The sequence below is a fragment of the Heterodontus francisci genome, chromosome 4 (assembly GCF_036365525.1).
Source record: "Heterodontus francisci isolate sHetFra1 chromosome 4, sHetFra1.hap1, whole genome shotgun sequence".
Taxonomy (NCBI): domain Eukaryota; kingdom Metazoa; phylum Chordata; class Chondrichthyes; order Heterodontiformes; family Heterodontidae; genus Heterodontus; species Heterodontus francisci.
This window is the reverse complement of record NC_090374.1, coordinates 129,465,261-129,485,160: the sequence shown is the minus strand read 5'-3', so window position 1 is coordinate 129,485,160 and position 19,900 is coordinate 129,465,261. Positions and strand designations below refer to the sequence as shown.

At 44.6% G+C, this 19,900-nt stretch overlaps 1 protein-coding gene across 5 annotated transcripts in view; it reads left to right on the top strand.

Annotated features, from left to right (window-relative positions):
- The window catches only part of cdc42se2 (CDC42 small effector 2), a 226,978-nt gene that overhangs the window by 148,347 nt on the left and 58,731 nt on the right, over positions 1-19,900 (top strand). For 2 of the 5 annotated variants that reach the window (XM_068030164.1, XM_068030168.1), the window contains exon 2: positions 9,989-10,303. In XM_068030164.1, coding sequence (XP_067886265.1) covers positions 10,250-10,303 — 54 coding nt within the window. In that variant the 5' untranslated portion in view covers positions 9,989-10,249. Of the gene's footprint in view, positions 1-9,475; positions 9,771-9,988; positions 10,304-19,900 lie in introns of those variants that run through there. The other 3 variants (XM_068030167.1, XM_068030166.1, XM_068030163.1) reach the window with 3 other exon arrangements.

The window sequence follows — 19,900 nt, the reverse complement described above, 5'->3', positions numbered from 1 at the left end:
GGTAAGGGGCAGGAGGTTTAGGGGGGATTTGAGGAAGCATTTTATCACCCCAGAGGGTGGTTGGAATCTGAAATGCACTGCCTGAAGGGGTGGTGGAGGCAGGAACCCTCACAGCATTTAAGAAGTATTTAGATGAGCACTTGAAACACCATAGCATACAAGGCTACGGGCCAAGTGCAGGAATATGGGATTAGAATAGTTGGGTGCTGTATGGCCGGCATAGACACGATAGGCCGAAGGGCCTGTTTCTGTGCTGTATGACTCTATGACTCTATGACAGTCAGTGGCATTACGATTGCTGAATCCCCACTATCAACATCCAGGTGGTTACCACTGGCCAGAAACTGAACTGGAGTAGCCATATAAATACCATGGCTACAAGTGCAGGTCAGAGGCTAGGAATCCTACGGCGAGTAACTCATCTCCTGACTCCCCAAATCCTGTCTGTCAACTACAAGGCATAAGTCAGGAGTGTGATGGAATACTCTCCACTTGCCTGGATGGGTGCAGCTCCAACAACACTCAAGAAGCTCAACACCATCCAGGACAGAGCAACCTCCTTGATTGACACCCCATCAACAAACATTCACTCATTGCACCACCGACGCACAGTGGCAGCAGTATGTGCCATCTACAAAATGCACTGCAGCAACGCAACAAGGCTCCTGAGACAGCTCCTTTCGAACCCGCGACCACTACCATCTAGAAGGACAAGGGCAGCAGACGCATGGGGACACCACCATCTGCAAGTTCTCCTCCAAGCCACACACCATTCTGACTTGGAACTACATCACCATTCCTTCACTGTCGCTGGGTCAAAATCCTGGAACTCCCTGTCTAACAGCACTGTGGGTATATCTACCTCACGTGGACTGCAGCGGTTCAAGATGGCAGCTCACCAGCACCTTCTCGAGGGCAACTAGGGATGGACAATAAATGCTGGACTAGCCAAAATCCCAGGAACGAATTAAAAAAAGACCATTGAGGTGCTTAAGCAGCACTTCTGCTGCCTGGACTGCCCTGGAGTACTTCCGCTGCATTCTCCAGACTGCATCTAACAATTCATCATGGTGTTCTGCATCCTGCACAATCTCACCCTCTTGAAGACACAGCCCTAGCCACCAGGTATACAGCGAGTAACTGAGGAGCAGGCAACTTATACAGCCCCTTCTAGCTGGGCTGTTAATGATCAGCTCGTCTGACTGCAATGCAACCCCCATTTCTCCATTCACCAAAAGTTCCATACCTTATCTTTCCTCTGTTACTGACCATGACTATGATACAACAAAAGACACTGCAAAACAAATAATCCAAACCAACATTTTCAATCAAACCATCAAATATGCATGAAAAACTAAACTAATCATTCTTGTGCCTTCCGTGTGCCTTTGCCGGTTCTGGTGCTTCCATGTAGTGCTACCCCAGCGGCTGCAGTATGACTGGTGGAGGCTGCAGATGGTCTTGCAGGACCATCTCGTGAGGCTCTGACCCTAGAAGACCCAGCTTTGGACTGCACCAACTGGGCACTGGAAGTAGCAGTCTGGGCTGGCTGACTGACAGGCAACATCAAGGACACCCATGGAGTTGCAGTGGTGGAAGGTCAAATGGTATCATCCTGGGAGAGGATAGCAGGTTCGTGCTCCATGGAGCCACTGCCATTTCTCCTGAGGCCAAACCTCAGCAATCCTAGAAGTCTGTTGAAGGACAGATTACTGGACTACTGTGAGAAACTGCAAGTCCCTTTGAGCGCTGATGGCAGCACTCTTGTGCATGGTTTCAGTCTGAGCTTCCGCTGCAGCATTCAGATGTTGGGTGGCTTCTGTGTGTGTTGCAATGGAAGCTGAGACATCAAATGTTGCATCATGGTTGGATCCACAAGTGTGGTTATAGAATTGGCTACCAATTCCACACTGGAAAGGATGGGTTCCAAATTCTGCACAAAGCTATATGCAAAGTTGGTGCCGGTCTCCTCCATGCTCGATAGTAACAGTAGGCTGTCTGGCAGGCCTCTGATGCACTAAGCATTTCTGTGTGCATGCCCATCAACTTTTTTCTGTAGGCCGCCCTATCAAAGTTCTCAGCTGAGTCCACAGTAGCAGAACTTGCGTGACCTTGCCCTCCAGCAAGCTGGCACCTGTGTTACCTTTGCCCCTTGCCCTGGCTACAGGCCAGTCATGCCCAGTGTCTCATCGTGTGCAGATTTCCCCCCCCCCCCCCCCCTCTGAGCTATTCTATGAAGTATGCACAGTGTCATTGTCTGAGCTGGTGGCTATGAGTGTGAGAACAAGTGACAGTGTTTCTTCATCATCAGTCTCTTCTTCCTCCTGCACCACTGTCTGACCAGGTTGCAGTTCTTGGATATCTGAAAGGAGAAAAGGGCAAGGGTAGAGGAGCAGTGAGGAGAAGGTTGGAAAGTAAGAGATGCATGCTGACACCCTTTGCAACTATATATTATGAGAAATTTGGGATGAGGAGAAGTCGGATGTGAGATGGAGAATTAGCTATCAGCATATTGTCATTATCTATGGTTTCAGACCCACTGCTGCCCACAGCCTCAGTCATGGCCGCTCCAATGATGGCATCAGCTCCTCCTTTGGGGTGAGGACATGCAGTCAGTTAGGTGCTGCTGCCCGCAGTTGTGTGCCACCTTGTTCTGCAAGAGAGAGGGTGTCATCAAGTGTGATGCAATCTGTTTGGGTGATGTGCTTGTCATAGTTGAATAGCTGGTAGTGTGTGCGAGCTGAGAGATCTGGGTGTGAGGCTTGCACCTGTGCTAAGTGGTGAAGCTATGATTGTGAGGTATGCGTCGTGGTTGATAGAGGTTGTTGGTAAGTAGGTGAAGTGGGTGGCGCATTGAAAAGTGTGTGAGGCTAGTAGTTCAGTTGTATAGATATGCATTCACTTACCTTAACCACTCGTATGAGGTCATTGAGCTGCTTGCAGCATGGCATCCAGGTTCTCAGGGCTGACTACTGGCATTGACTGGGACAGCTTTGCAGTGTCTGTTTGGAGGGCCTCCTGATCCTCTGTGAATAGAGGCCCTCTATCCTCCTGTCCACCTCCTGCACAGTGCTGTCTTGGAGAGCCTTGGATCCATTCTCTGCCATATTGTGTCATTCTTGTCTCTTTTTCAGGGGAAACTTGCTGCTAGAATGACTTCCAGCACCTGCTCCAGTCAAACTGTGCCTCCCCTTTAAAAAGTGCATGTTAGCTTTAACTCATGCTAGCCTGTCATGATTTTGCACCCACTGTTCAGGTGTGCAGACACTCAACAGTGCATTTTAGTGCTGGCAGCAACCTGCAGTCATGCACATGAGTAGGTAGCACAAAGTTTGCACCTGCCTGCATCGGAAGGAACGGGCATGAGTTAATAGTGCACCGCAATCCCCGCGCCCGTTTTCAGGCCTTATTGAATCTTGCAACCTTGCAGTTCTATAAATTCATCAAATGTTTTATTCCACCTTCAAAAACAGATTTGATCGTGGGTATACCTAGTTTTACATGGTAATGCTGGCCATGTTACCATTCCTGTGTTTAAGACCGGATGCCTATCAAGTAAATCCTTGGTGCTGCTTGAAGTAGACATTTGCATTGATTTATTTTTAGATTTAGAGATACAGCACTGAAACAGACCCTTCGGCCCACCGAGTCTGTGTCGACCATTAACCACCCATTTATACTAATCCTACACGAATCCCATATTCCTACCACATCCTCACCTGTCCCTATATTCCCCTATCACCTACCTATACTAGGGGCAATTTATAATGGCCAGTTTACCTATCAACCTGCAAGTCTTGTGGCTGTGGGAGGAAACCGGAGCACCCGGAGGAAACCCACGCAGACACAGGGAGAACTTGCAAACTCCACACAGGCAGTACCCAGAATTGAACCCGGGTCACTGGAGCTGTGAGGCTGCGGTGCGAACCACTGCGCCACTGTGCCGCCCTGCGATACATGTATCTCATCATGCTAACCTCTGTTAATGATGACTGTGCGAAGCACTTCATTTATGATCAGAAATACCCTTCTTGAAGAATTATGAACAGAACATTTGTTCCTTTTCTTGACTGTGCCCAGATTAAAGTTTTGTGGGGTAACTCCAGGCACCAATGTAAGACATGACTTGATCATTTTTCTGCTTATCCTCACCTCTTTCAAAATGAAGGTTAGCTGTGCAACAGATAATGCATAGGCAGGTATATCAGTTGTCAGAATATCAGCAACCACAGAGACACCACAGCATCTGAGCTAATCCTTTGGTAAATTTCTAACCATCGTTAAACACATTCTCTGAATTTTGCAGTCTTTCCAGCCAAACTTTTTGCAAAGGTATGGTAAACTGCCCATTCATTTTCACTCCTTTAAGCAACCACATTCATTGGAAATAGTCCATATTATAGGGAGCAAAACTTTGAATGATTAACTGTGAGTGGGTGTGAGCACTGTACTAGGTGATCTGCCGACGAGTCACGCACCACTTCTACCCTGTGCAGAACTGAAGTTCGGGTGTCTCTCACTCGCCACGTCCGGGGCGTGGGCTGTATTTGGATTTAATTCCTGTGAGCTCCTCTTAATGTAAACTCTGATTTGTGTTGATTTTGAAGGCAAAATTCCCTGATTTTTGACAGTAAACCCTTTCATCCTGTAACAGAGGTAGGACTGTATAACATGGGTAAGAGGCAGACAAAGAGGACACTCAGTTTTAGTTCAATGCAGCTGTATTTAACATGACTGCTATAAATGCCACAAGATCCTACTCTGCTGATGATGGTTGAGTTAGAAAGTGGATAAAAATTCAGGCCCAAAATCTGTCATTTTAGTCTGCAGATTCTAAACCTTGGCCTAGATTCACCAAGTCCAGGCCTCTTGCTAAAGTAGACTTTAGTCGGGAACACCCATGTCCTGGGACCTCTAAGAGGTCCTACCTATGGTCAGCAGAGACAGAGTATCTCCTGGATTGCTGGTAGTTGTGGAGCCCAGTTGGGTATCCAAATCAGATAGTGGCTTGAACTCCTAAAGAAAGAAGTCTGGAGGTGACATAAACATGCTGGGATTGAGATATGTTGGAGGCAGAAGTAAGTCATCTTGCTGAGGGATAGAAACTCAGTTATGGATTGAATTGAATGTTAAGGTTCTGCTCAGCCTGTTTCAACCTCGGCAGCTGGCCAGGGAGGGTGTTGGAATTGATGGCAAAGGAATAGGATTTGGGGGCATGCAGAAAATGATGGGTCGAGCCATCCTGATAAGTTGACACATTCATCACCTAATTTCAGGCAGCCAATCTATCAACATGGAGGTGATTGCGTATGGAAGCTGATCCCTTTTTTTATTGATAAGGGGTGGCATGTAAATGAGGAAGAGGGAATGGTCATGGATATATCTTCAGGCTACTTGGTTCAGGACCATGCAGGCTACGCTAGGACAGGTAGGAGTGGAACCTTGCAAGGACAGTCCCACAGTACTGGACAGCACAGGTGAGGTGATTGAGAAGGATTGTATGGCTGACAAGTACCAAATACCATCAACATGTTGAAGACAAAAACAAATAAATAGCTATCACAGACAATATTGTTAGGAAAGAATGCTCTTGGTGCTGTGAGCTTGAAGGGAGCCAGGTGGAAGGAATTTGAAGAGGGGGTTTTGGGAAAGTTTGACATGGAGCTGGCAATTTCCAACATATTTAAGAACCTTAGACAAAACATAGGTTAGAAATGGATAAATAGTTGGAGAGGAGCTATTAACAATGTTGGCAAGTGTGGAGGCCAAGAAAGGCAATTGAATGATCAGGAGTTGTGTGGGGAAGGAGTCAGGTGAACAAGTGGTTGGTCTCATGGAAAGAATGAACTTGGAGAGAATGTAGAGGAACGAGATGGGAGAGACTCAATAGAATGGCAAGGGATCAGGCAGGATAAGTGGATCAAAAACAAGAAATGCTGGATTCACTCAGCAGGTCTGGCAGCATCTGTGGAAAGAGAAGCAGAGTTAACGTTTCGGGTCAGTGACCCTTCTTCAGAACTGACAAATATTAGAAAAGTCACAGATTATAAACAAGTGAGGTGGGGGTTGGGCAAGAGATAACAAAGGAGAAGGTGCGGATTGGACCAGGCCACATAGCTGACCAAAAGGTCACGGAGCAAAGGCAAACAATATGTTAATGGTGTGTTGAAAGACAAAGCATTAGTACAGATTAGGTGTGAATATACTGAATATTGAACAGCAGCAAGTGCAAACCTGAAGAAAAACAACCTGATAAAAACAGTGGGTAAGCAAACTGAACAAACTAAGATGAAATGAAATAAATGCAAAAAAAAGATTGTAAAAAATGTAAAAAGGAATGTAAAAAAAAAAGGAAGAAAAAATAACTAAAAATGAAAGTAAAGTGGGGGGCTGTCATGCTCTGAAATTATTGAACTCAATGTTCAGTCCGGCAGGCTGTAGTGTGCCTAATCGGTAGATGAGATGCTGTTCCTTGAGCTTGCGTTGATGTTCACTGGAACACTGCAGCAATCCCAGGACAGAGATGTGAGCATGAGAGCAGGGGGGAAGTGTTGAAATGGCAAGCAACCGGAAGCTCAGGGATAAGTGGATGTTGGGTTTGATCAGAAGGTGGGAGGGAGGAGGGGGCAACAGTAGAATAAGAACACAAAAAATAGGAGTTGGAGTAGGCCAGTTGCCTTAGAGTCTGCTCCGTTATTCAACAAGATCATGGCTGATCTAACTCAACTCCACCTTCTTAATTATTCTTCACTTTAAACTATTTCTAACTAAGGAACATCAGTTTACTTTTCACTCATTTCTCAAGGAGAAGTGGGGTAGTGGGTACTGGTTTTTCCCTTGCATGGACATTGGGTGGATGTCATGGGTGGGGCGACTGCATGTGCCACCCAATGCCACTGGCTGGAGGCCCAATCCATTTTTTGTGGTCTAGGTTCATTACTGCAAGGTATCAGCACAAAAGAAACTCTTGACAAGCTGCTTGAGGCGGGAGGAATGGAATATCTGGTGATTTCCACCACTGAGTTGAGCGGTGGTATATTGTTGGTGGGGGGGGGGGGGGGAAGTGGGATGGAAGCAGTGGGGCAGGGAGGAACAGGCATCAGATGGCATGCTTTTTGTGGGGCCAGAAGTGTAATTGTTCTGGAGCAACCTCCAGTTGTCTCAGTAAGGACCGTTGGTTAGGCTTCTATACGCTCAATTCCACTATACACGCATGCCGCCTAATGAAAGACAAAATTGTATGAGAGTCCTAAATGCACCTGAGCACCCTGATTTAAATGTATTAACAAATCTGCCTCTTTTGGGTGGGAGCACTGGCCATCTAAATTGAGGCCTGCTCGAAATTCGCATCAGGCAGGCTTTGGGTGGCAAGTAGAAATTACAGGTGGCAGGGATCTCGACATCGGGGGAAACCAATGCCAAGATCCCCGCATCGCCTCTTCTATGGAAGGCCCGCCGAATTTAGTGCCAATCAGGCATTTAACTGGACAGTGGTGGGCCTTCCATAGGATTTAGGACCCCATAGCCAGAAGTTCTGGCTTTGCAGAGATGCCAGCCAATCAGAGAGGGTATGTTAAGAACAGGAATTCCCAGGCTGGCTGTTTCCTCAGCTCCAGCCTCTCAGAGGCCTGACATTAATTAAATTGAACTTGCTTATTTTGATGGAGTCGGCTCTGGATGGTCCTAGCGGGCGCCATCTCTGGGCAATCCTGAGATCACGCCCATGGACTTTCAAGACTATTGCATCTAGATTTATTAGGATAGATATCTCTACCAATAATCCAATTTTCATAACTTCATCTGAGAAAGACCAGCTTAAAAGACTAATCTTTGATTTCAAGCACTGATAAAATATAGAAGCAGTGTTCAGAAGATCAAGATGCCCCAACACACATTGATTCCCTTAATATGATTGGACTGCTTTTTCTTCAGCATGCCCAAACCATCTGCTCCATTTCACGCAATCTGCAATGCAACTGTGCTGTATGTGGATGTATGTTGGCATTTGATACAATATTTTAAGGGGAATTATTATCTGGACAAAACTGTTTAGTAAGTCTTTTTTTCTAGGGTCGTAGTGACTTTACCATTAACTATAAGATGTCATTTGTGTCTGGCACCTCGTATCGGTATCGCCATAAATTCAAAAGCTCTCAAACTTTCCTGAAGTGGCCAAAGTTATGATGTTTTGGTACTTACTATTCCTGTGCCACGAGCAGATTCTCTCTCAAACTGTGAACCCCAATCTCCCCAAAGAAATGATCGTGTCCCTTTCAATCTCATGACTGTACTCAAAAGACCAGAAGTACAGTACTTGTAAAGTTCACACACGTGTGTATATATATTGTAAATGGAGTATGACATGCATTTCCATGGCACTGTATATTTTGAGCACTTTGAGTTTTTAAAATAAAGTTGAAGTGTTTGTGTGACAAGTTCAATAAACTTTTCCTATTTAAGGTCATGTGCCTAGGTAGTGGAAGAGTGCCAGTTCACAGTTCAGATTTGCCCCACATAAGTTGCCAGTCTCAGCCTTGTTAATAGAGAGAGCCCTTCTCCAGCTGGAAAGCCATTCACCATCCCCTTTTAAACCATCTCCAGTGACAGATGAAGAGGTGCAGGTGCAGGATCCCTCCTTATCCTTGCCATCATGGATAAATAACCATGTAAAAGGTGTGTCAAAAAATCTATAAACTGTCTCAGAAGTAGAATAAGTCAATCTGCTTTTAGTAATTCAAAAACTCTATTTATAGAATAAGATTTAAATGTGGAAACACTTCCTTTTGTAAAATGAATAATTGAGTGTTGCTATAAGTGTGTCATAATGCTACAATGTCATAGACTGGATTAAAAAATGGAAAGGATATACCATAGGGTGCATCTTAGAACTAGTCTTTTAATTGTGTGGTTAATCATGATTCTAGGGATCATCTGCTTGTCCCTGATAAGAACATTTCCGCTGTTTAACAGCACAGCAGAAACAGCTGTGGCTTGCACAGTGCTCCTTTTCTCCAGTGGAAATTTTGCTCTGCTGAATCAGTGTCAAAATGTAAAATGTTTCTATAAATAATTTCATATTTTTAATCTTTTAAATGTTTTTAAATTATTGAATATTTTAATCTGTGTTACACAGTAGTTTTCTTTTTAGATGCTTTATCGAAATAGGAAACAGTTTCACAGGGGAGGGGGCCATACTTTAATGAGATTGTTTAATTGTAATATCATCCAAGCGTGTGGGTTAATAAGAATGATTGGTGCAGTGGTTATATTTTGATACATTCATTAAATGGAGAATTAGAGCAAAACATTGCTGCTCCAGAATCATAATGGGGTTTCTCTCTTAGCAGCCTTTTGATTTTCTTTAGAGCTCTTGAGCTAATTTTGCTTTGTGGCATGTAGAGTTGCACAATGCCTGCTATTCCCCGCCCACCTGCCGTACGCCTCTCTCCTAGCAAGCTGCAGTGCAGTCATAGCCCTCCTCCCTTTAACACACTTGCTGCCAGACCCACACGGCGGTCTGTTCAGCCCAAAAGCCTCTGGTTCACAAGCTTTAAAGGAGGCTGCTATCAATCATTACAAGGAAGCTTCATACCTGGAATATTTCCTGACGCAATCAAGTGAGAAAAAGGTTCTCAAGGTTGTGGTAAAAGAATGTTTAGCACCTGAGTTCAGCTGTTTTCTTAGTTGCATCAACTTGCCTTTCTCTTTCTTCTGCTTTGATGTTTTGAAACCAGGAGCAGGATACGAGCGAAGCAGTCAAAGGAGATTAGGTGATTGTGCTTGAGATTTTTTACAAAACGATTTAGACAAGCTGGCAAATATGCAGGAGCGATTTCTATCTGCCTTTTGCCATACTGTCTGTGTGTATGTGGTGTAACAGGCAGCTGTGCTGTCAGCTCATGATGCAGACTGGGAATAATAGTCCATCACTTCTTTTTGTTCATCCTTATATTTGCCAACATCTCTTTTTTTTCTAAATTTCCTGCAGGTTGTCATCCTGAGCCCTGGAGGTAAGGTGGAAAAGCTGCCCAAATCCTGAGTGAAGTTTCCAATACGGACTGGCTGGACTGTTAACACATCTGTACCATTGTGACCTTAGCTGCTTCCCTGCACTAGGAAGAACTTTGCTTTCTCTCAGTATTGCACACGCTAATCTGCCTAGTGAAGGACAGGTGGACATTCCCACACTGGGATTTAGAATCTGGATTCTGTGCCACTGAGAGGACGTTTTGGTGTTGGACTGTAAATCATGAGTGAATTCTGGTTGTGTTTCAATTGCTGTATTGCAGAACAACCTCAACCGGTAAGTGTGACCTAATTCAGTTAATGAAATTTTTTTTTTAAATAAAAAGCCTCCCAACCAATTTAAGTATCATCAAACCACAGATGCTTCAGAGAAAAAGTCTAAAATATTTTAGGTTTGTCAGTTGTTCTAAGCAAATCATAACAACTGCCTGGTTTGGTGGGGAGGAGGGTTGAATCCAAACAGGATTAGTATGCCATTTACACCATAGTTTCTAATTCTGTAGTTCAAGTGCTGTGGAACTTTCTTCCCTAGAGTGTCATTATTTGAAACTCTCACTTTGTATTCCGGTTTAAACACATCATTAACTGTCTCTTGATTGAGCATGCATTAGATTATGTGTAAATGTGTTGCCTTTTGGTGCCCAGACCATCTCCACAAGATTTTCAGTCATCCAACAATCAGCAGACACCATTTTATGAGGCATTTGTGCTCATTACACTTATACTTAGTGCATCCTGCTGCATTGTAAAGTTCCCCTCCACCATCTGCCATCACTTGTCTGTAGAATGTTTCCTCTTGCCCCTGCCTGACATCACTGTCTGCAGCAATATCCCTGCTCCCCGACTGTCGACATCCAGAGTGATACTTTTTCATCCCACCCATCCCTTTCCCAAAGTTGCCACTGCCCTCACCTGCCATCATTATCTGTAGTAACGTCCCAATCACCTGGCATTGCTGCAGTGATATTCTCCCTCCCCGTCAGAACCAACATCGCTATCTGCAGTAACTACTATTCCATTAGTTTTACTTTGATATTTGGACATTCAGTGATGGGAAATGTTGCTCAACTGCTTGTGCTATAATTCACAACTGCAGTTTATCTGCAGCAGACTGCAGTGTCCCAAGCTGTTATCTTTTTTCTTACTTCCATTAATAAAGTGAGGGTGAGTCTAGCAGCACTCTGTACTTCAGTCCTTCATTCAAAGGATAAATGCATGGGCAGCTCCAGGTACATTGAACAAGAAATGCCATCACTGATGATCATGGAGATACGATAGACTTGACATCTGACTCAAAAAAGGAAAGGCTGGAAATACTCAGCAGTCCAGGCAGCATCTGTAGAAAGAGAAACATTGAGTTAATGTTTCAGGTTGGTGACCTCTTGTCAGAACTAGAAAAAGTTAGAGAGGTAACAGGTTTGAAGCAAATACAGAGGCAGGGACGGCAGCTGGGAAAGTACAAAAGGGAAGGTCTGGAGTAGGGTGGAAGCCAGGAGAGGTTAAATGATGACGAAAGGAATGATGGTAGTTTCTTAACCAGAAACCAGTTATCATAACCTTTATCCCCATTTTTTCAGATAGCTGCTGCTGGTGATGAGTCCTGTTCCTACACCTCCTCTAGACTTAGCTTCTTTTTTTAACTTATCCAATTACCACTCCCTTTGCCTTGAAGCATCATCTCTTTTGTCATTTAATCTCTCCTGCCTTCCACCCTATCAGAGACCTTCCTGCCCACCCTTAACCTGTCTCTGTCTTGCCTAAAACCCACTACATCTTTTAACATTTTAACAGATCACAAACCGGAAACATTAACTTTATTTCTCTCTCCACAGATGCTGCCTGATACTGTTGAGTATTTCCAATATTTTCTGTTTTTATTTCAGATTTTCAGCCTCTGCAGTATTTTGCTTCTAATGTTCTGTCTGACTTGCTCACTCAAACATCGATCAAGGGTCAGAAGCAAGCAGTAATAGTGGGGGGAAATGTAAAACAATTACTGTAATATGTGAATCATGCAGTAGAACATCTGAAAATAAAACTTCATACCAAGCAACACTTGCTAAACCTCTGGCTGACTGGATGATATAATATCCTGGCTTGTACACTACTACTTGTTAACACAATGCACAGATTAGTGTTATGGGAATATGCATTACACAGCAAGAAATCTATTTTACCCGTACTAAAAATATCCTCTTTAAAAATTGTTTTCACAAGACTGCACTGAGAAAGCCTTTCAAAAAAAGGTTTTCGCAAATGCATTCCTTAATTAGGTGCTCATTTTCTAATTAAGGCCAATCTGGCTGAATAAATTTAGTCAGTTATCCATCACGCACTCTTCCATCTTGTCACTGTGGTGGAGAATAACCCCTTGTACCAGCTCATTTATCAAAGAAAGTATCAGACCAAGCGAAGCAAAAAACTCAGTTTTAAACTTCAGCAAAATCTAACTTTAAGCCAGTTCCAAAAAAAAAATCTCCTGCATTATTTATAATTTGCTACGCTGTGAGCTGAGTACAAGCTCATAGAGGCAGTTTCTGAATGTATAGACCACATCACTCTGATGTTAGACTTCTCAGAATCTTCCTGCCTGACACAAGAAGTGTGTTCGTTGCTGTTTCACATTGAAACAGGAAGAGAGAGGCGGTTTAGTTTTTCAACCCTGAATCGAATTTTGGCAGTTGGGTCCTTATATTTTTTAGATCTCATGTCTGGTCCTGTGCCATTTGACAGAGGTTCCAGTTTTCTTCCGTGCAGCTCCCAGTTATTGATCAGGAAGGCACTGAGTAGAGGTTGGAGGGAAAATTGGAGAAGTGAGTGGCCTTTGGGTATTTTCTGATGGCCAGACACAGGGAAGTTAGTGGCAGCCTCACCTCAGCTGCAGCCATCAGGCAAAGGACAAAGGCAGCCTACTTAGTTTTAATTATGCCTGGTCCTTTCAGTGTTCTTTCAATATCAAATCATGCTAATCAGAAGCTCAAATGTTACCAAAACCTAATTTGTGTTCAGCAGTCATTACCTGCAAGACATTTTCCTCAACTTTGTAGACTTGAAAACATAATCTAAGCTCACACTCCTTTTTCAGTACTGATGGTGTACTGCATCGTTGGAGGTGTCATCTTTCAGTTGAGATGACAAACCAAGGCCTTGTTTAGATGTAAAAGATGTATGGCACTGTTGGAAGAAGAGTAGAATTTTATCTGTGTCCTTGCCAACATTTATCCTTCAGTTATCATCTCTAAAAACATATTGGTCTACAGTTTCCATGTGATATCAAAAAAAGGCTGAAGGCACCGGATATGCAAAGGCTATGAGTCCTGGCAACATCCAGCTGTAATACTGAAGACTTGTGCTGCAGAACTATCTGTGCCCCTAGCCAAGCTGTGCCAGTACAACTACAACACTGGCATCCACCCGGCAATGTGGAAAATTGCCCAAATATGTCCTATCCACAAAAAGCAGAACAAATCCACTCTGGCCAATTACCACCCCATCAGTCTACTCTCCATCATCAGCAAAGTGATGGAAGGTATTGTCAACAGTGCTATCGAGCACCACTTAAGCAGCAATAGCCTGCTCACCAGTGCTCAGTTTGGGTTCCACCAGGGCCACTTGACTCCTGACCTCATTCCAGCCTTGGACAAAAGAGCTGAACTCAAGAGGCGAGGTGAGATTGATTACCCTGGATATCAAGGAGCCCTAGCCGAAATGAAGTCAATGGGAATCAAGGGAAAACTCTCCACTGGTTGGAGTCATACCTGGCACAAAGGAAGATGGTTGTGGTTGTTGGAGGCCAATCATCTCAGCCACAGGGCATTACGACAGGGGTTCCTCACGGTATTGTCCTAGGCCCAATCATCTTCAGTTGCTTCATTAATGACCTTCCCTCCATCATAAGGTCAGAAGTGGGGAAGTTCGCTGATTGTATGCTGTTCAGTAGCATTCGTAACTCCTCAGATACTGAAGCAGTCCGTGTCCAACACCTGGACAACATTCAGGTTTGGGCTAATAAGTGGCAAATAACATTCGCACCACACAAGTGCCAGGCAATGATGATCTCCAATAAAAGAGAATCTAAAGACTTGCAGGTTGATAGGTAAATTGGCCATTATAAATTGTCACTAGTACAGGTAGGTGGTAGGGAAATATAGGGACAGGTGGGGATGTTTGGTCGGAATATGGGATTAGTGTAGGATTAGTATAAATGGGTGGTTGATGGTCGGCACAAACTCGGTGGGCCGAAGGGCCTGTTTCAGTGCTGTATCTCTAATCTCTTCTTTTGGGCCTCCTTATCTCGAGAGACAATGGATACGCGCCTGGAGGTGGTCAGTGGTTATGGAGTGACCTCTCCATGGCGCATGCCTGGGCAAATTTATGGAGGTTGAGAGTTGCCCAGTCGTCAAAACCCCCCTCTCGGCCTTTCTGGTGGGGTCCAAAGGAGTGCAGGACACGACGTTTGGCACCAGTATGGCTGCAGGAACTGCCGGAAACATGCCAAAGGTGACACATGACCGCCTACGGGGTTCCGCTCCGGATTTTCTGTTAGGGTTTACTCCCTTAGCCTTGGTCTCTCCCGAGACGCCCACAAGGCAGGTACATACATAAACGTAAAACGATAGAAATCATTTGTAGGACTAGGCATAGGAACCAAGTAATGATTACGAAAGCGACTAGAAACACGGGCACTGGATGCATCCATTCCTTTTCTATGCCTAACCATATCCCCTTGACATTCAACGGTATTACCCTCGCTGAATCCCCCACTATCAACATCTTGGGTGTTACCATTGACCAGAAACTGAACTGGACCAGCCACATAATACTATGGCTACAAGAGCAGGTCAGAGACTGGGAATTCTATAGTACGTAACCCACCTCCTGACTCCCCAAAGCCTGTCCACCATCTACAAGGCACAAGTCAGGAGTGTGATGGAATACTCTCCACTTGCCTGGATGAGTGCGGCTGCAACAACACTCAGGACAAAGGACCCTGCGTAATCGGCACCCCATCCACCTTAAACATTCACTCCTTTCACCACCAACGCACAGTGGCAGCAATGTGTACCATCTACAAGATGTACTGCAGCAACTCACCAAGGCTCCTTCAAATCCGCAACCTCTACCACCTAGAAGAACAATGACAGCAGACACATGGGAGCATCACCCCCTGCAAGTTCCCCTCCAAGTCACACATCATCCTGACTTGGAAATATATCACCGTTCCTTCACTGTCGCTGGATCAAAATCCTGGAACTCCCTCCCGAACATGAAAGAATTTTTTAAAAAAGCTGGAACTCCACCCTCCTGCCATATAGACAAAAATATAGACACCCAGGGCCTGCACCTGAAACCCTTTCCCTGTTTGAGGCCCTCTCTGCAATATAGGGTTACCCTGAACACGATGCCGGCACTAGACCTACTGCGTTCAAGAAAACTATGTCTACATATGGCCGAACAAAACTGCCCCCTTAAACAAAAGAACAGTACAGAACAGGAACAGGCCATTCGGCACTCCAAGCCTGCGCCGATCTTGACGCCTGCCTAAACTAAAACCTTCTGCACTTCTGGGGTCCGTATCCCTCTATTCCCATCCTATTCATGTATTTGTCAAGATGCCTCTTAAACGTCGCTATGGTATCTGCTTCCACCACCTCCCCCGACAACAAGTTCCAGGCACTCACCACCCTCTGTGTAAAGAACTTGCCTCGCACATCCCCTCTAAACTTTGCCCCTCTCACCTTAAACCTATGTCCCCCAGTAACTGACTCTTTCACCCTGGGAAAAAGCTTCTGACTATCCACTCTGTCCATGCCACTCATAGCTTTGTAAACCTCTATCAGGTCACCCCTCCACCTCCGTCGTTCCAGTGAAAACAATCCGAGTTTATCCAACCTCTTCTCATAGCTAATGCCCTCCAGACCAGGCAACATCCTGGTAAACCTCTTCTGTACCCTCTCCAAAGCCTCCACGTCCTTCTAGTAGTGTGGCGACCAGAATTGCACGCAATATTCTAAGTGTGGCCTAACTAAAGTTCTGTAAAGCTGCAGCATGACTTGCCAATTTTTATACTCTATGCCCCGACCGATGAAGGCAAGCATGCCGTATGCCTTCTTGACTACCTTATCCACCTGCGTTGCCACTTTCAGTGACCTGTGGACCTGTACGCCCAGATCTCTCTGCTTGTCAATACTCCTAAGGGTTCTGCCATTTACTGTATACTACCCACCTGCATTAGAACTTCCAAAATGCATTACCTCACATTTGACCGGATTAAACTCCATCTGCCATTTCTCCGCCCAAGTCTCCAACCGATCTATATCCTGCTGTATCCTCTGACAATCCGCATCACTGTCCGCAACTCCACCAACCTTTGTGTCGTCCGCAAACTTACTAATAAGACCAGCTACATTTTCCTCCAAATCATTTATATATACTACAAAGAGCAAAGGTCCCAGCACTGATCCCTGCGGAACACCACGAGTCACATCCCTCCATTCAGAAAAGCACCCTTCCACTGCTCCCCTCTGTCTTCTATGACCGAGCCAGTTCTGTATCCATCTTGCCAGCTCCCCTCTGATCCCGTGTGACTTCGCCTTTTGCACCAGTCTGCTATGAGGGACCTTGTCAAAGGCTTTACTGAAGTCCATATAGATAACATCCACTGGCCTTCCTTCATCAATCATCTTCGTCACTTCCTCAAAAAACTCAATCAAATTAGTGAGACACGACCTCCCCTTCACAAAACCATGCTGCCTCTCGCTAATAAGTACATTTGTTTCCAAATGGGAGTGAATCCTTTCCCGAAGAATCCTCTCTCATAATTTCCCTACCACTGACGTTACGCTCACTGGCCTATAATTTCCTGGATTATCCTTGCTACCCTTCTTAAACAAAGGAACAACATTGGCTATTCTACAGTCCTCTGGGACCTCACCTATAGCCAATGAGGATGCAAAGATTTCTGTCAAGGCCCCAGCAATTTCTTCCCTTGCCTCCCTCAGTATTCTGGGGTAGATCCCATCAGGCCCTGGGGACTTATCTACCTTAATGCTTTGCAAGACACCCAACACCTCCTCCTTTTTGATAATGAGATGACTGAGACTATCTACACTCCCTTCCCTAGGCTCATCATCCACCAAGTCCTTCTCCTTGGTGAATACTGATGCAAAGTACTCATTTAGTATCTCGCCCGTTTCCTCTGGCTCCACACATAGATTCCTTTCTCTGTCCTTGAGTGGGCCAACCCTTTCCCTGGTTACCCTCTTGCTCTTTATATACGTATAAAAAGCCTTGGGATTTTCCTTAATCCTGTTTGCCAATGACTTCTCATAACCCCTTTTAGCCCTCCTGACTCCTTGCTTAAGTTCCTTCCTACTGTCTTTCTATTCCTCAAGGGATTCGTCTGTTCCTCGCCTTCCAGCCCTTACGAATGCTTCCTTTTTCTTTTTGACTCGGCTCACAATATCCCGTGTTATCCAAGGTTCCTGAAACTTGCCAAACTTATCCTTCTTCCTCACAGGAACATGCTGGTCCTGGATTCTAATCAACTGACATTTGAAAGACTCCCACATGTCAGATGTTGATTTACCCTCAAATAGCCGCCCTCAATCGAAATTCTTCAGTTCCTGCCTAATATTGTTATAATTAACCTTCCCGTTGTTATAATTAGCCTTAAAAGAAGCACTACGAGCCGCCACCAAGAAGGTAAATTTGTTAAAAATACGTACCTGAATGTGGAGCTGGGAAGATCAGGATCTAAAACACTAGCTACTTGTTAAAGATCCAACCCTATGCTGCCATAATGTGTGATGGCTTAAAATATATACAAACCACTATTTTTGGAACTCATGTATAAATATGTAAACATAGTACATCAGAAGGATATTTAATAGACAGGGTCAGCGGCTTTGTTTTCACAGAATTGAGATCTTTAACGCAAAATGTAGACTTCTTGTTTTTTGAAATCTTACTTCTAACACTTTCAATTAGAAGTTAGACATGCTGTTAAAGCACTGGATGACATCATAATCCCTAAAATTTAAAACAACCAACCCTAGCTGGTAAACCCTTGAGTTAGGCCACTGGCAACCAGCATCTTGCGACACGGGAAATCACAAGTAGGTAATCATATACTGACATTCTGGGATATAGCACCAAGGTTTTGCAGTCATCGATTGCACTTTATTTAAACAGCATCTTGCTTGTACTTCTTTTAAGAGCAAGCTATATCAAAGCATGGCATTTTGTAAGTAATTTGTTTTATTTGTCCTTTTGTGGGAAGTGTGGACATTTTGCTGTATTATTAGAAAATCCTTTGATTCTAAGTTGATGCTGTTCTGAATAATGCTCATGACACCAGTTCTAGAATAACCACTGATGGATGGATACCAGATGGTGAGTGATGCCAGTAATCCTGAAAGGGTTCAGATCATGTGCTTGACTATGAGAGGAAAGCTCACGTGATAATTGCTGAATCAAACACCTAAGATTGGATATCTTTGCTCTCACGTGAATTAGACAGTGAATTTTTAAATTTAAGGTATATTTTTATAGAGTCATACAGCACAGAAACAGGCCCTTTGGCCCATCGTGTCTGTACCGGCCGTCAAGCACCTACTTATTCTAATCCCATTTTCCAGGACTTGGCCTGTAGCCTTGTATGCTATGGCTTTTCAAGTGCTCATCTCAAAACTTCTCAAATATTGTGAGGGTTCCTGCCTTTACCACCTCTTCAGGCAGTGCATTCCAGATTCCAACCACCCTCTGGGGGTGAAATTTCTTTTCCTTAAATCCCCTCTAAACTTCCTGCACCTTACCTTAAATCTATGCCCCCTGGTTATTGAACCCTCTAAGGGAAAACATTTCTTCTTATCTAACCTCTCAATGCCCCTCATAATTTTGCATACCTCAATCATGTCCTCCCTCCGCCTTCTCTGCTCCAAGGAAAACAACCCTAGTCTTTTCAGTCTCTCTTCATAGCTGAAATGCTCCAGCCCAGGCAATATCCTGGTGAATCTCCTCTACACCCTCTCCAGTGCAATTTCATCCTTCCTATAGTGTGGTGCCCAGAACTGTACACAGTACTCCAGTTGTGGCCTAACTAGCATTTTATACAGCTTTTTTGATTTTTTTGATTAGAGATACAGCACTGAAACAGGCCCTTCGGCCCACCGAGTCTGTGCTAAACATCAACCACCCATTTATACTAATCCTACACTAATCCCATATTCCTACCAAACATCCCCACCCGTCCCTATATTTCCCTACCACCTACCTCTACTAGTGACAATTTATAATGGCCAATTTACCTATCAACCTGCAAGTCTTTTGGCTTGTGGGAGGAAACCGGAGCACCCGGAGTAAACCCATGCAGACACAGGGAGAACTTGAAAACTCCACACAGGCAGTACCCGGAATCGATCCCGGGTCACTGGAGCTGTGAGGCTGCGGTGCTAACCACTACGCCACTGTGCCGCCCATCATAACCTCCCTGCTCTTATATTCTGTGCCTCGGTTAATAAAGGCAAGTATCCCATATGCCTTCCTAACCACCTTATCTACCTGTGCTGCTGCCTTCAGTGATCTATGGACAAGTACACCAAGGTCCCTCTGACCTTCTGTACTTCCTAGGATCCTACTATCCATTGTATATTCCCTTGCCTTGTTAGTCCTCCCAAAATGCATCACCTCACATTTCTCAGGATTAAATTCCATTTGCCACTGCTCCGCTCATCTTACCAGCCTATCTACATCATCCTGTGATCTAAGGCTTTCCTCCTCGCTATTTACGCCACCACCAATTTTCGTGTCATCTGCGAACTTACTGATCATACCTCCTATATTCACGTCTAAATCATTAATGTACACTACAAAC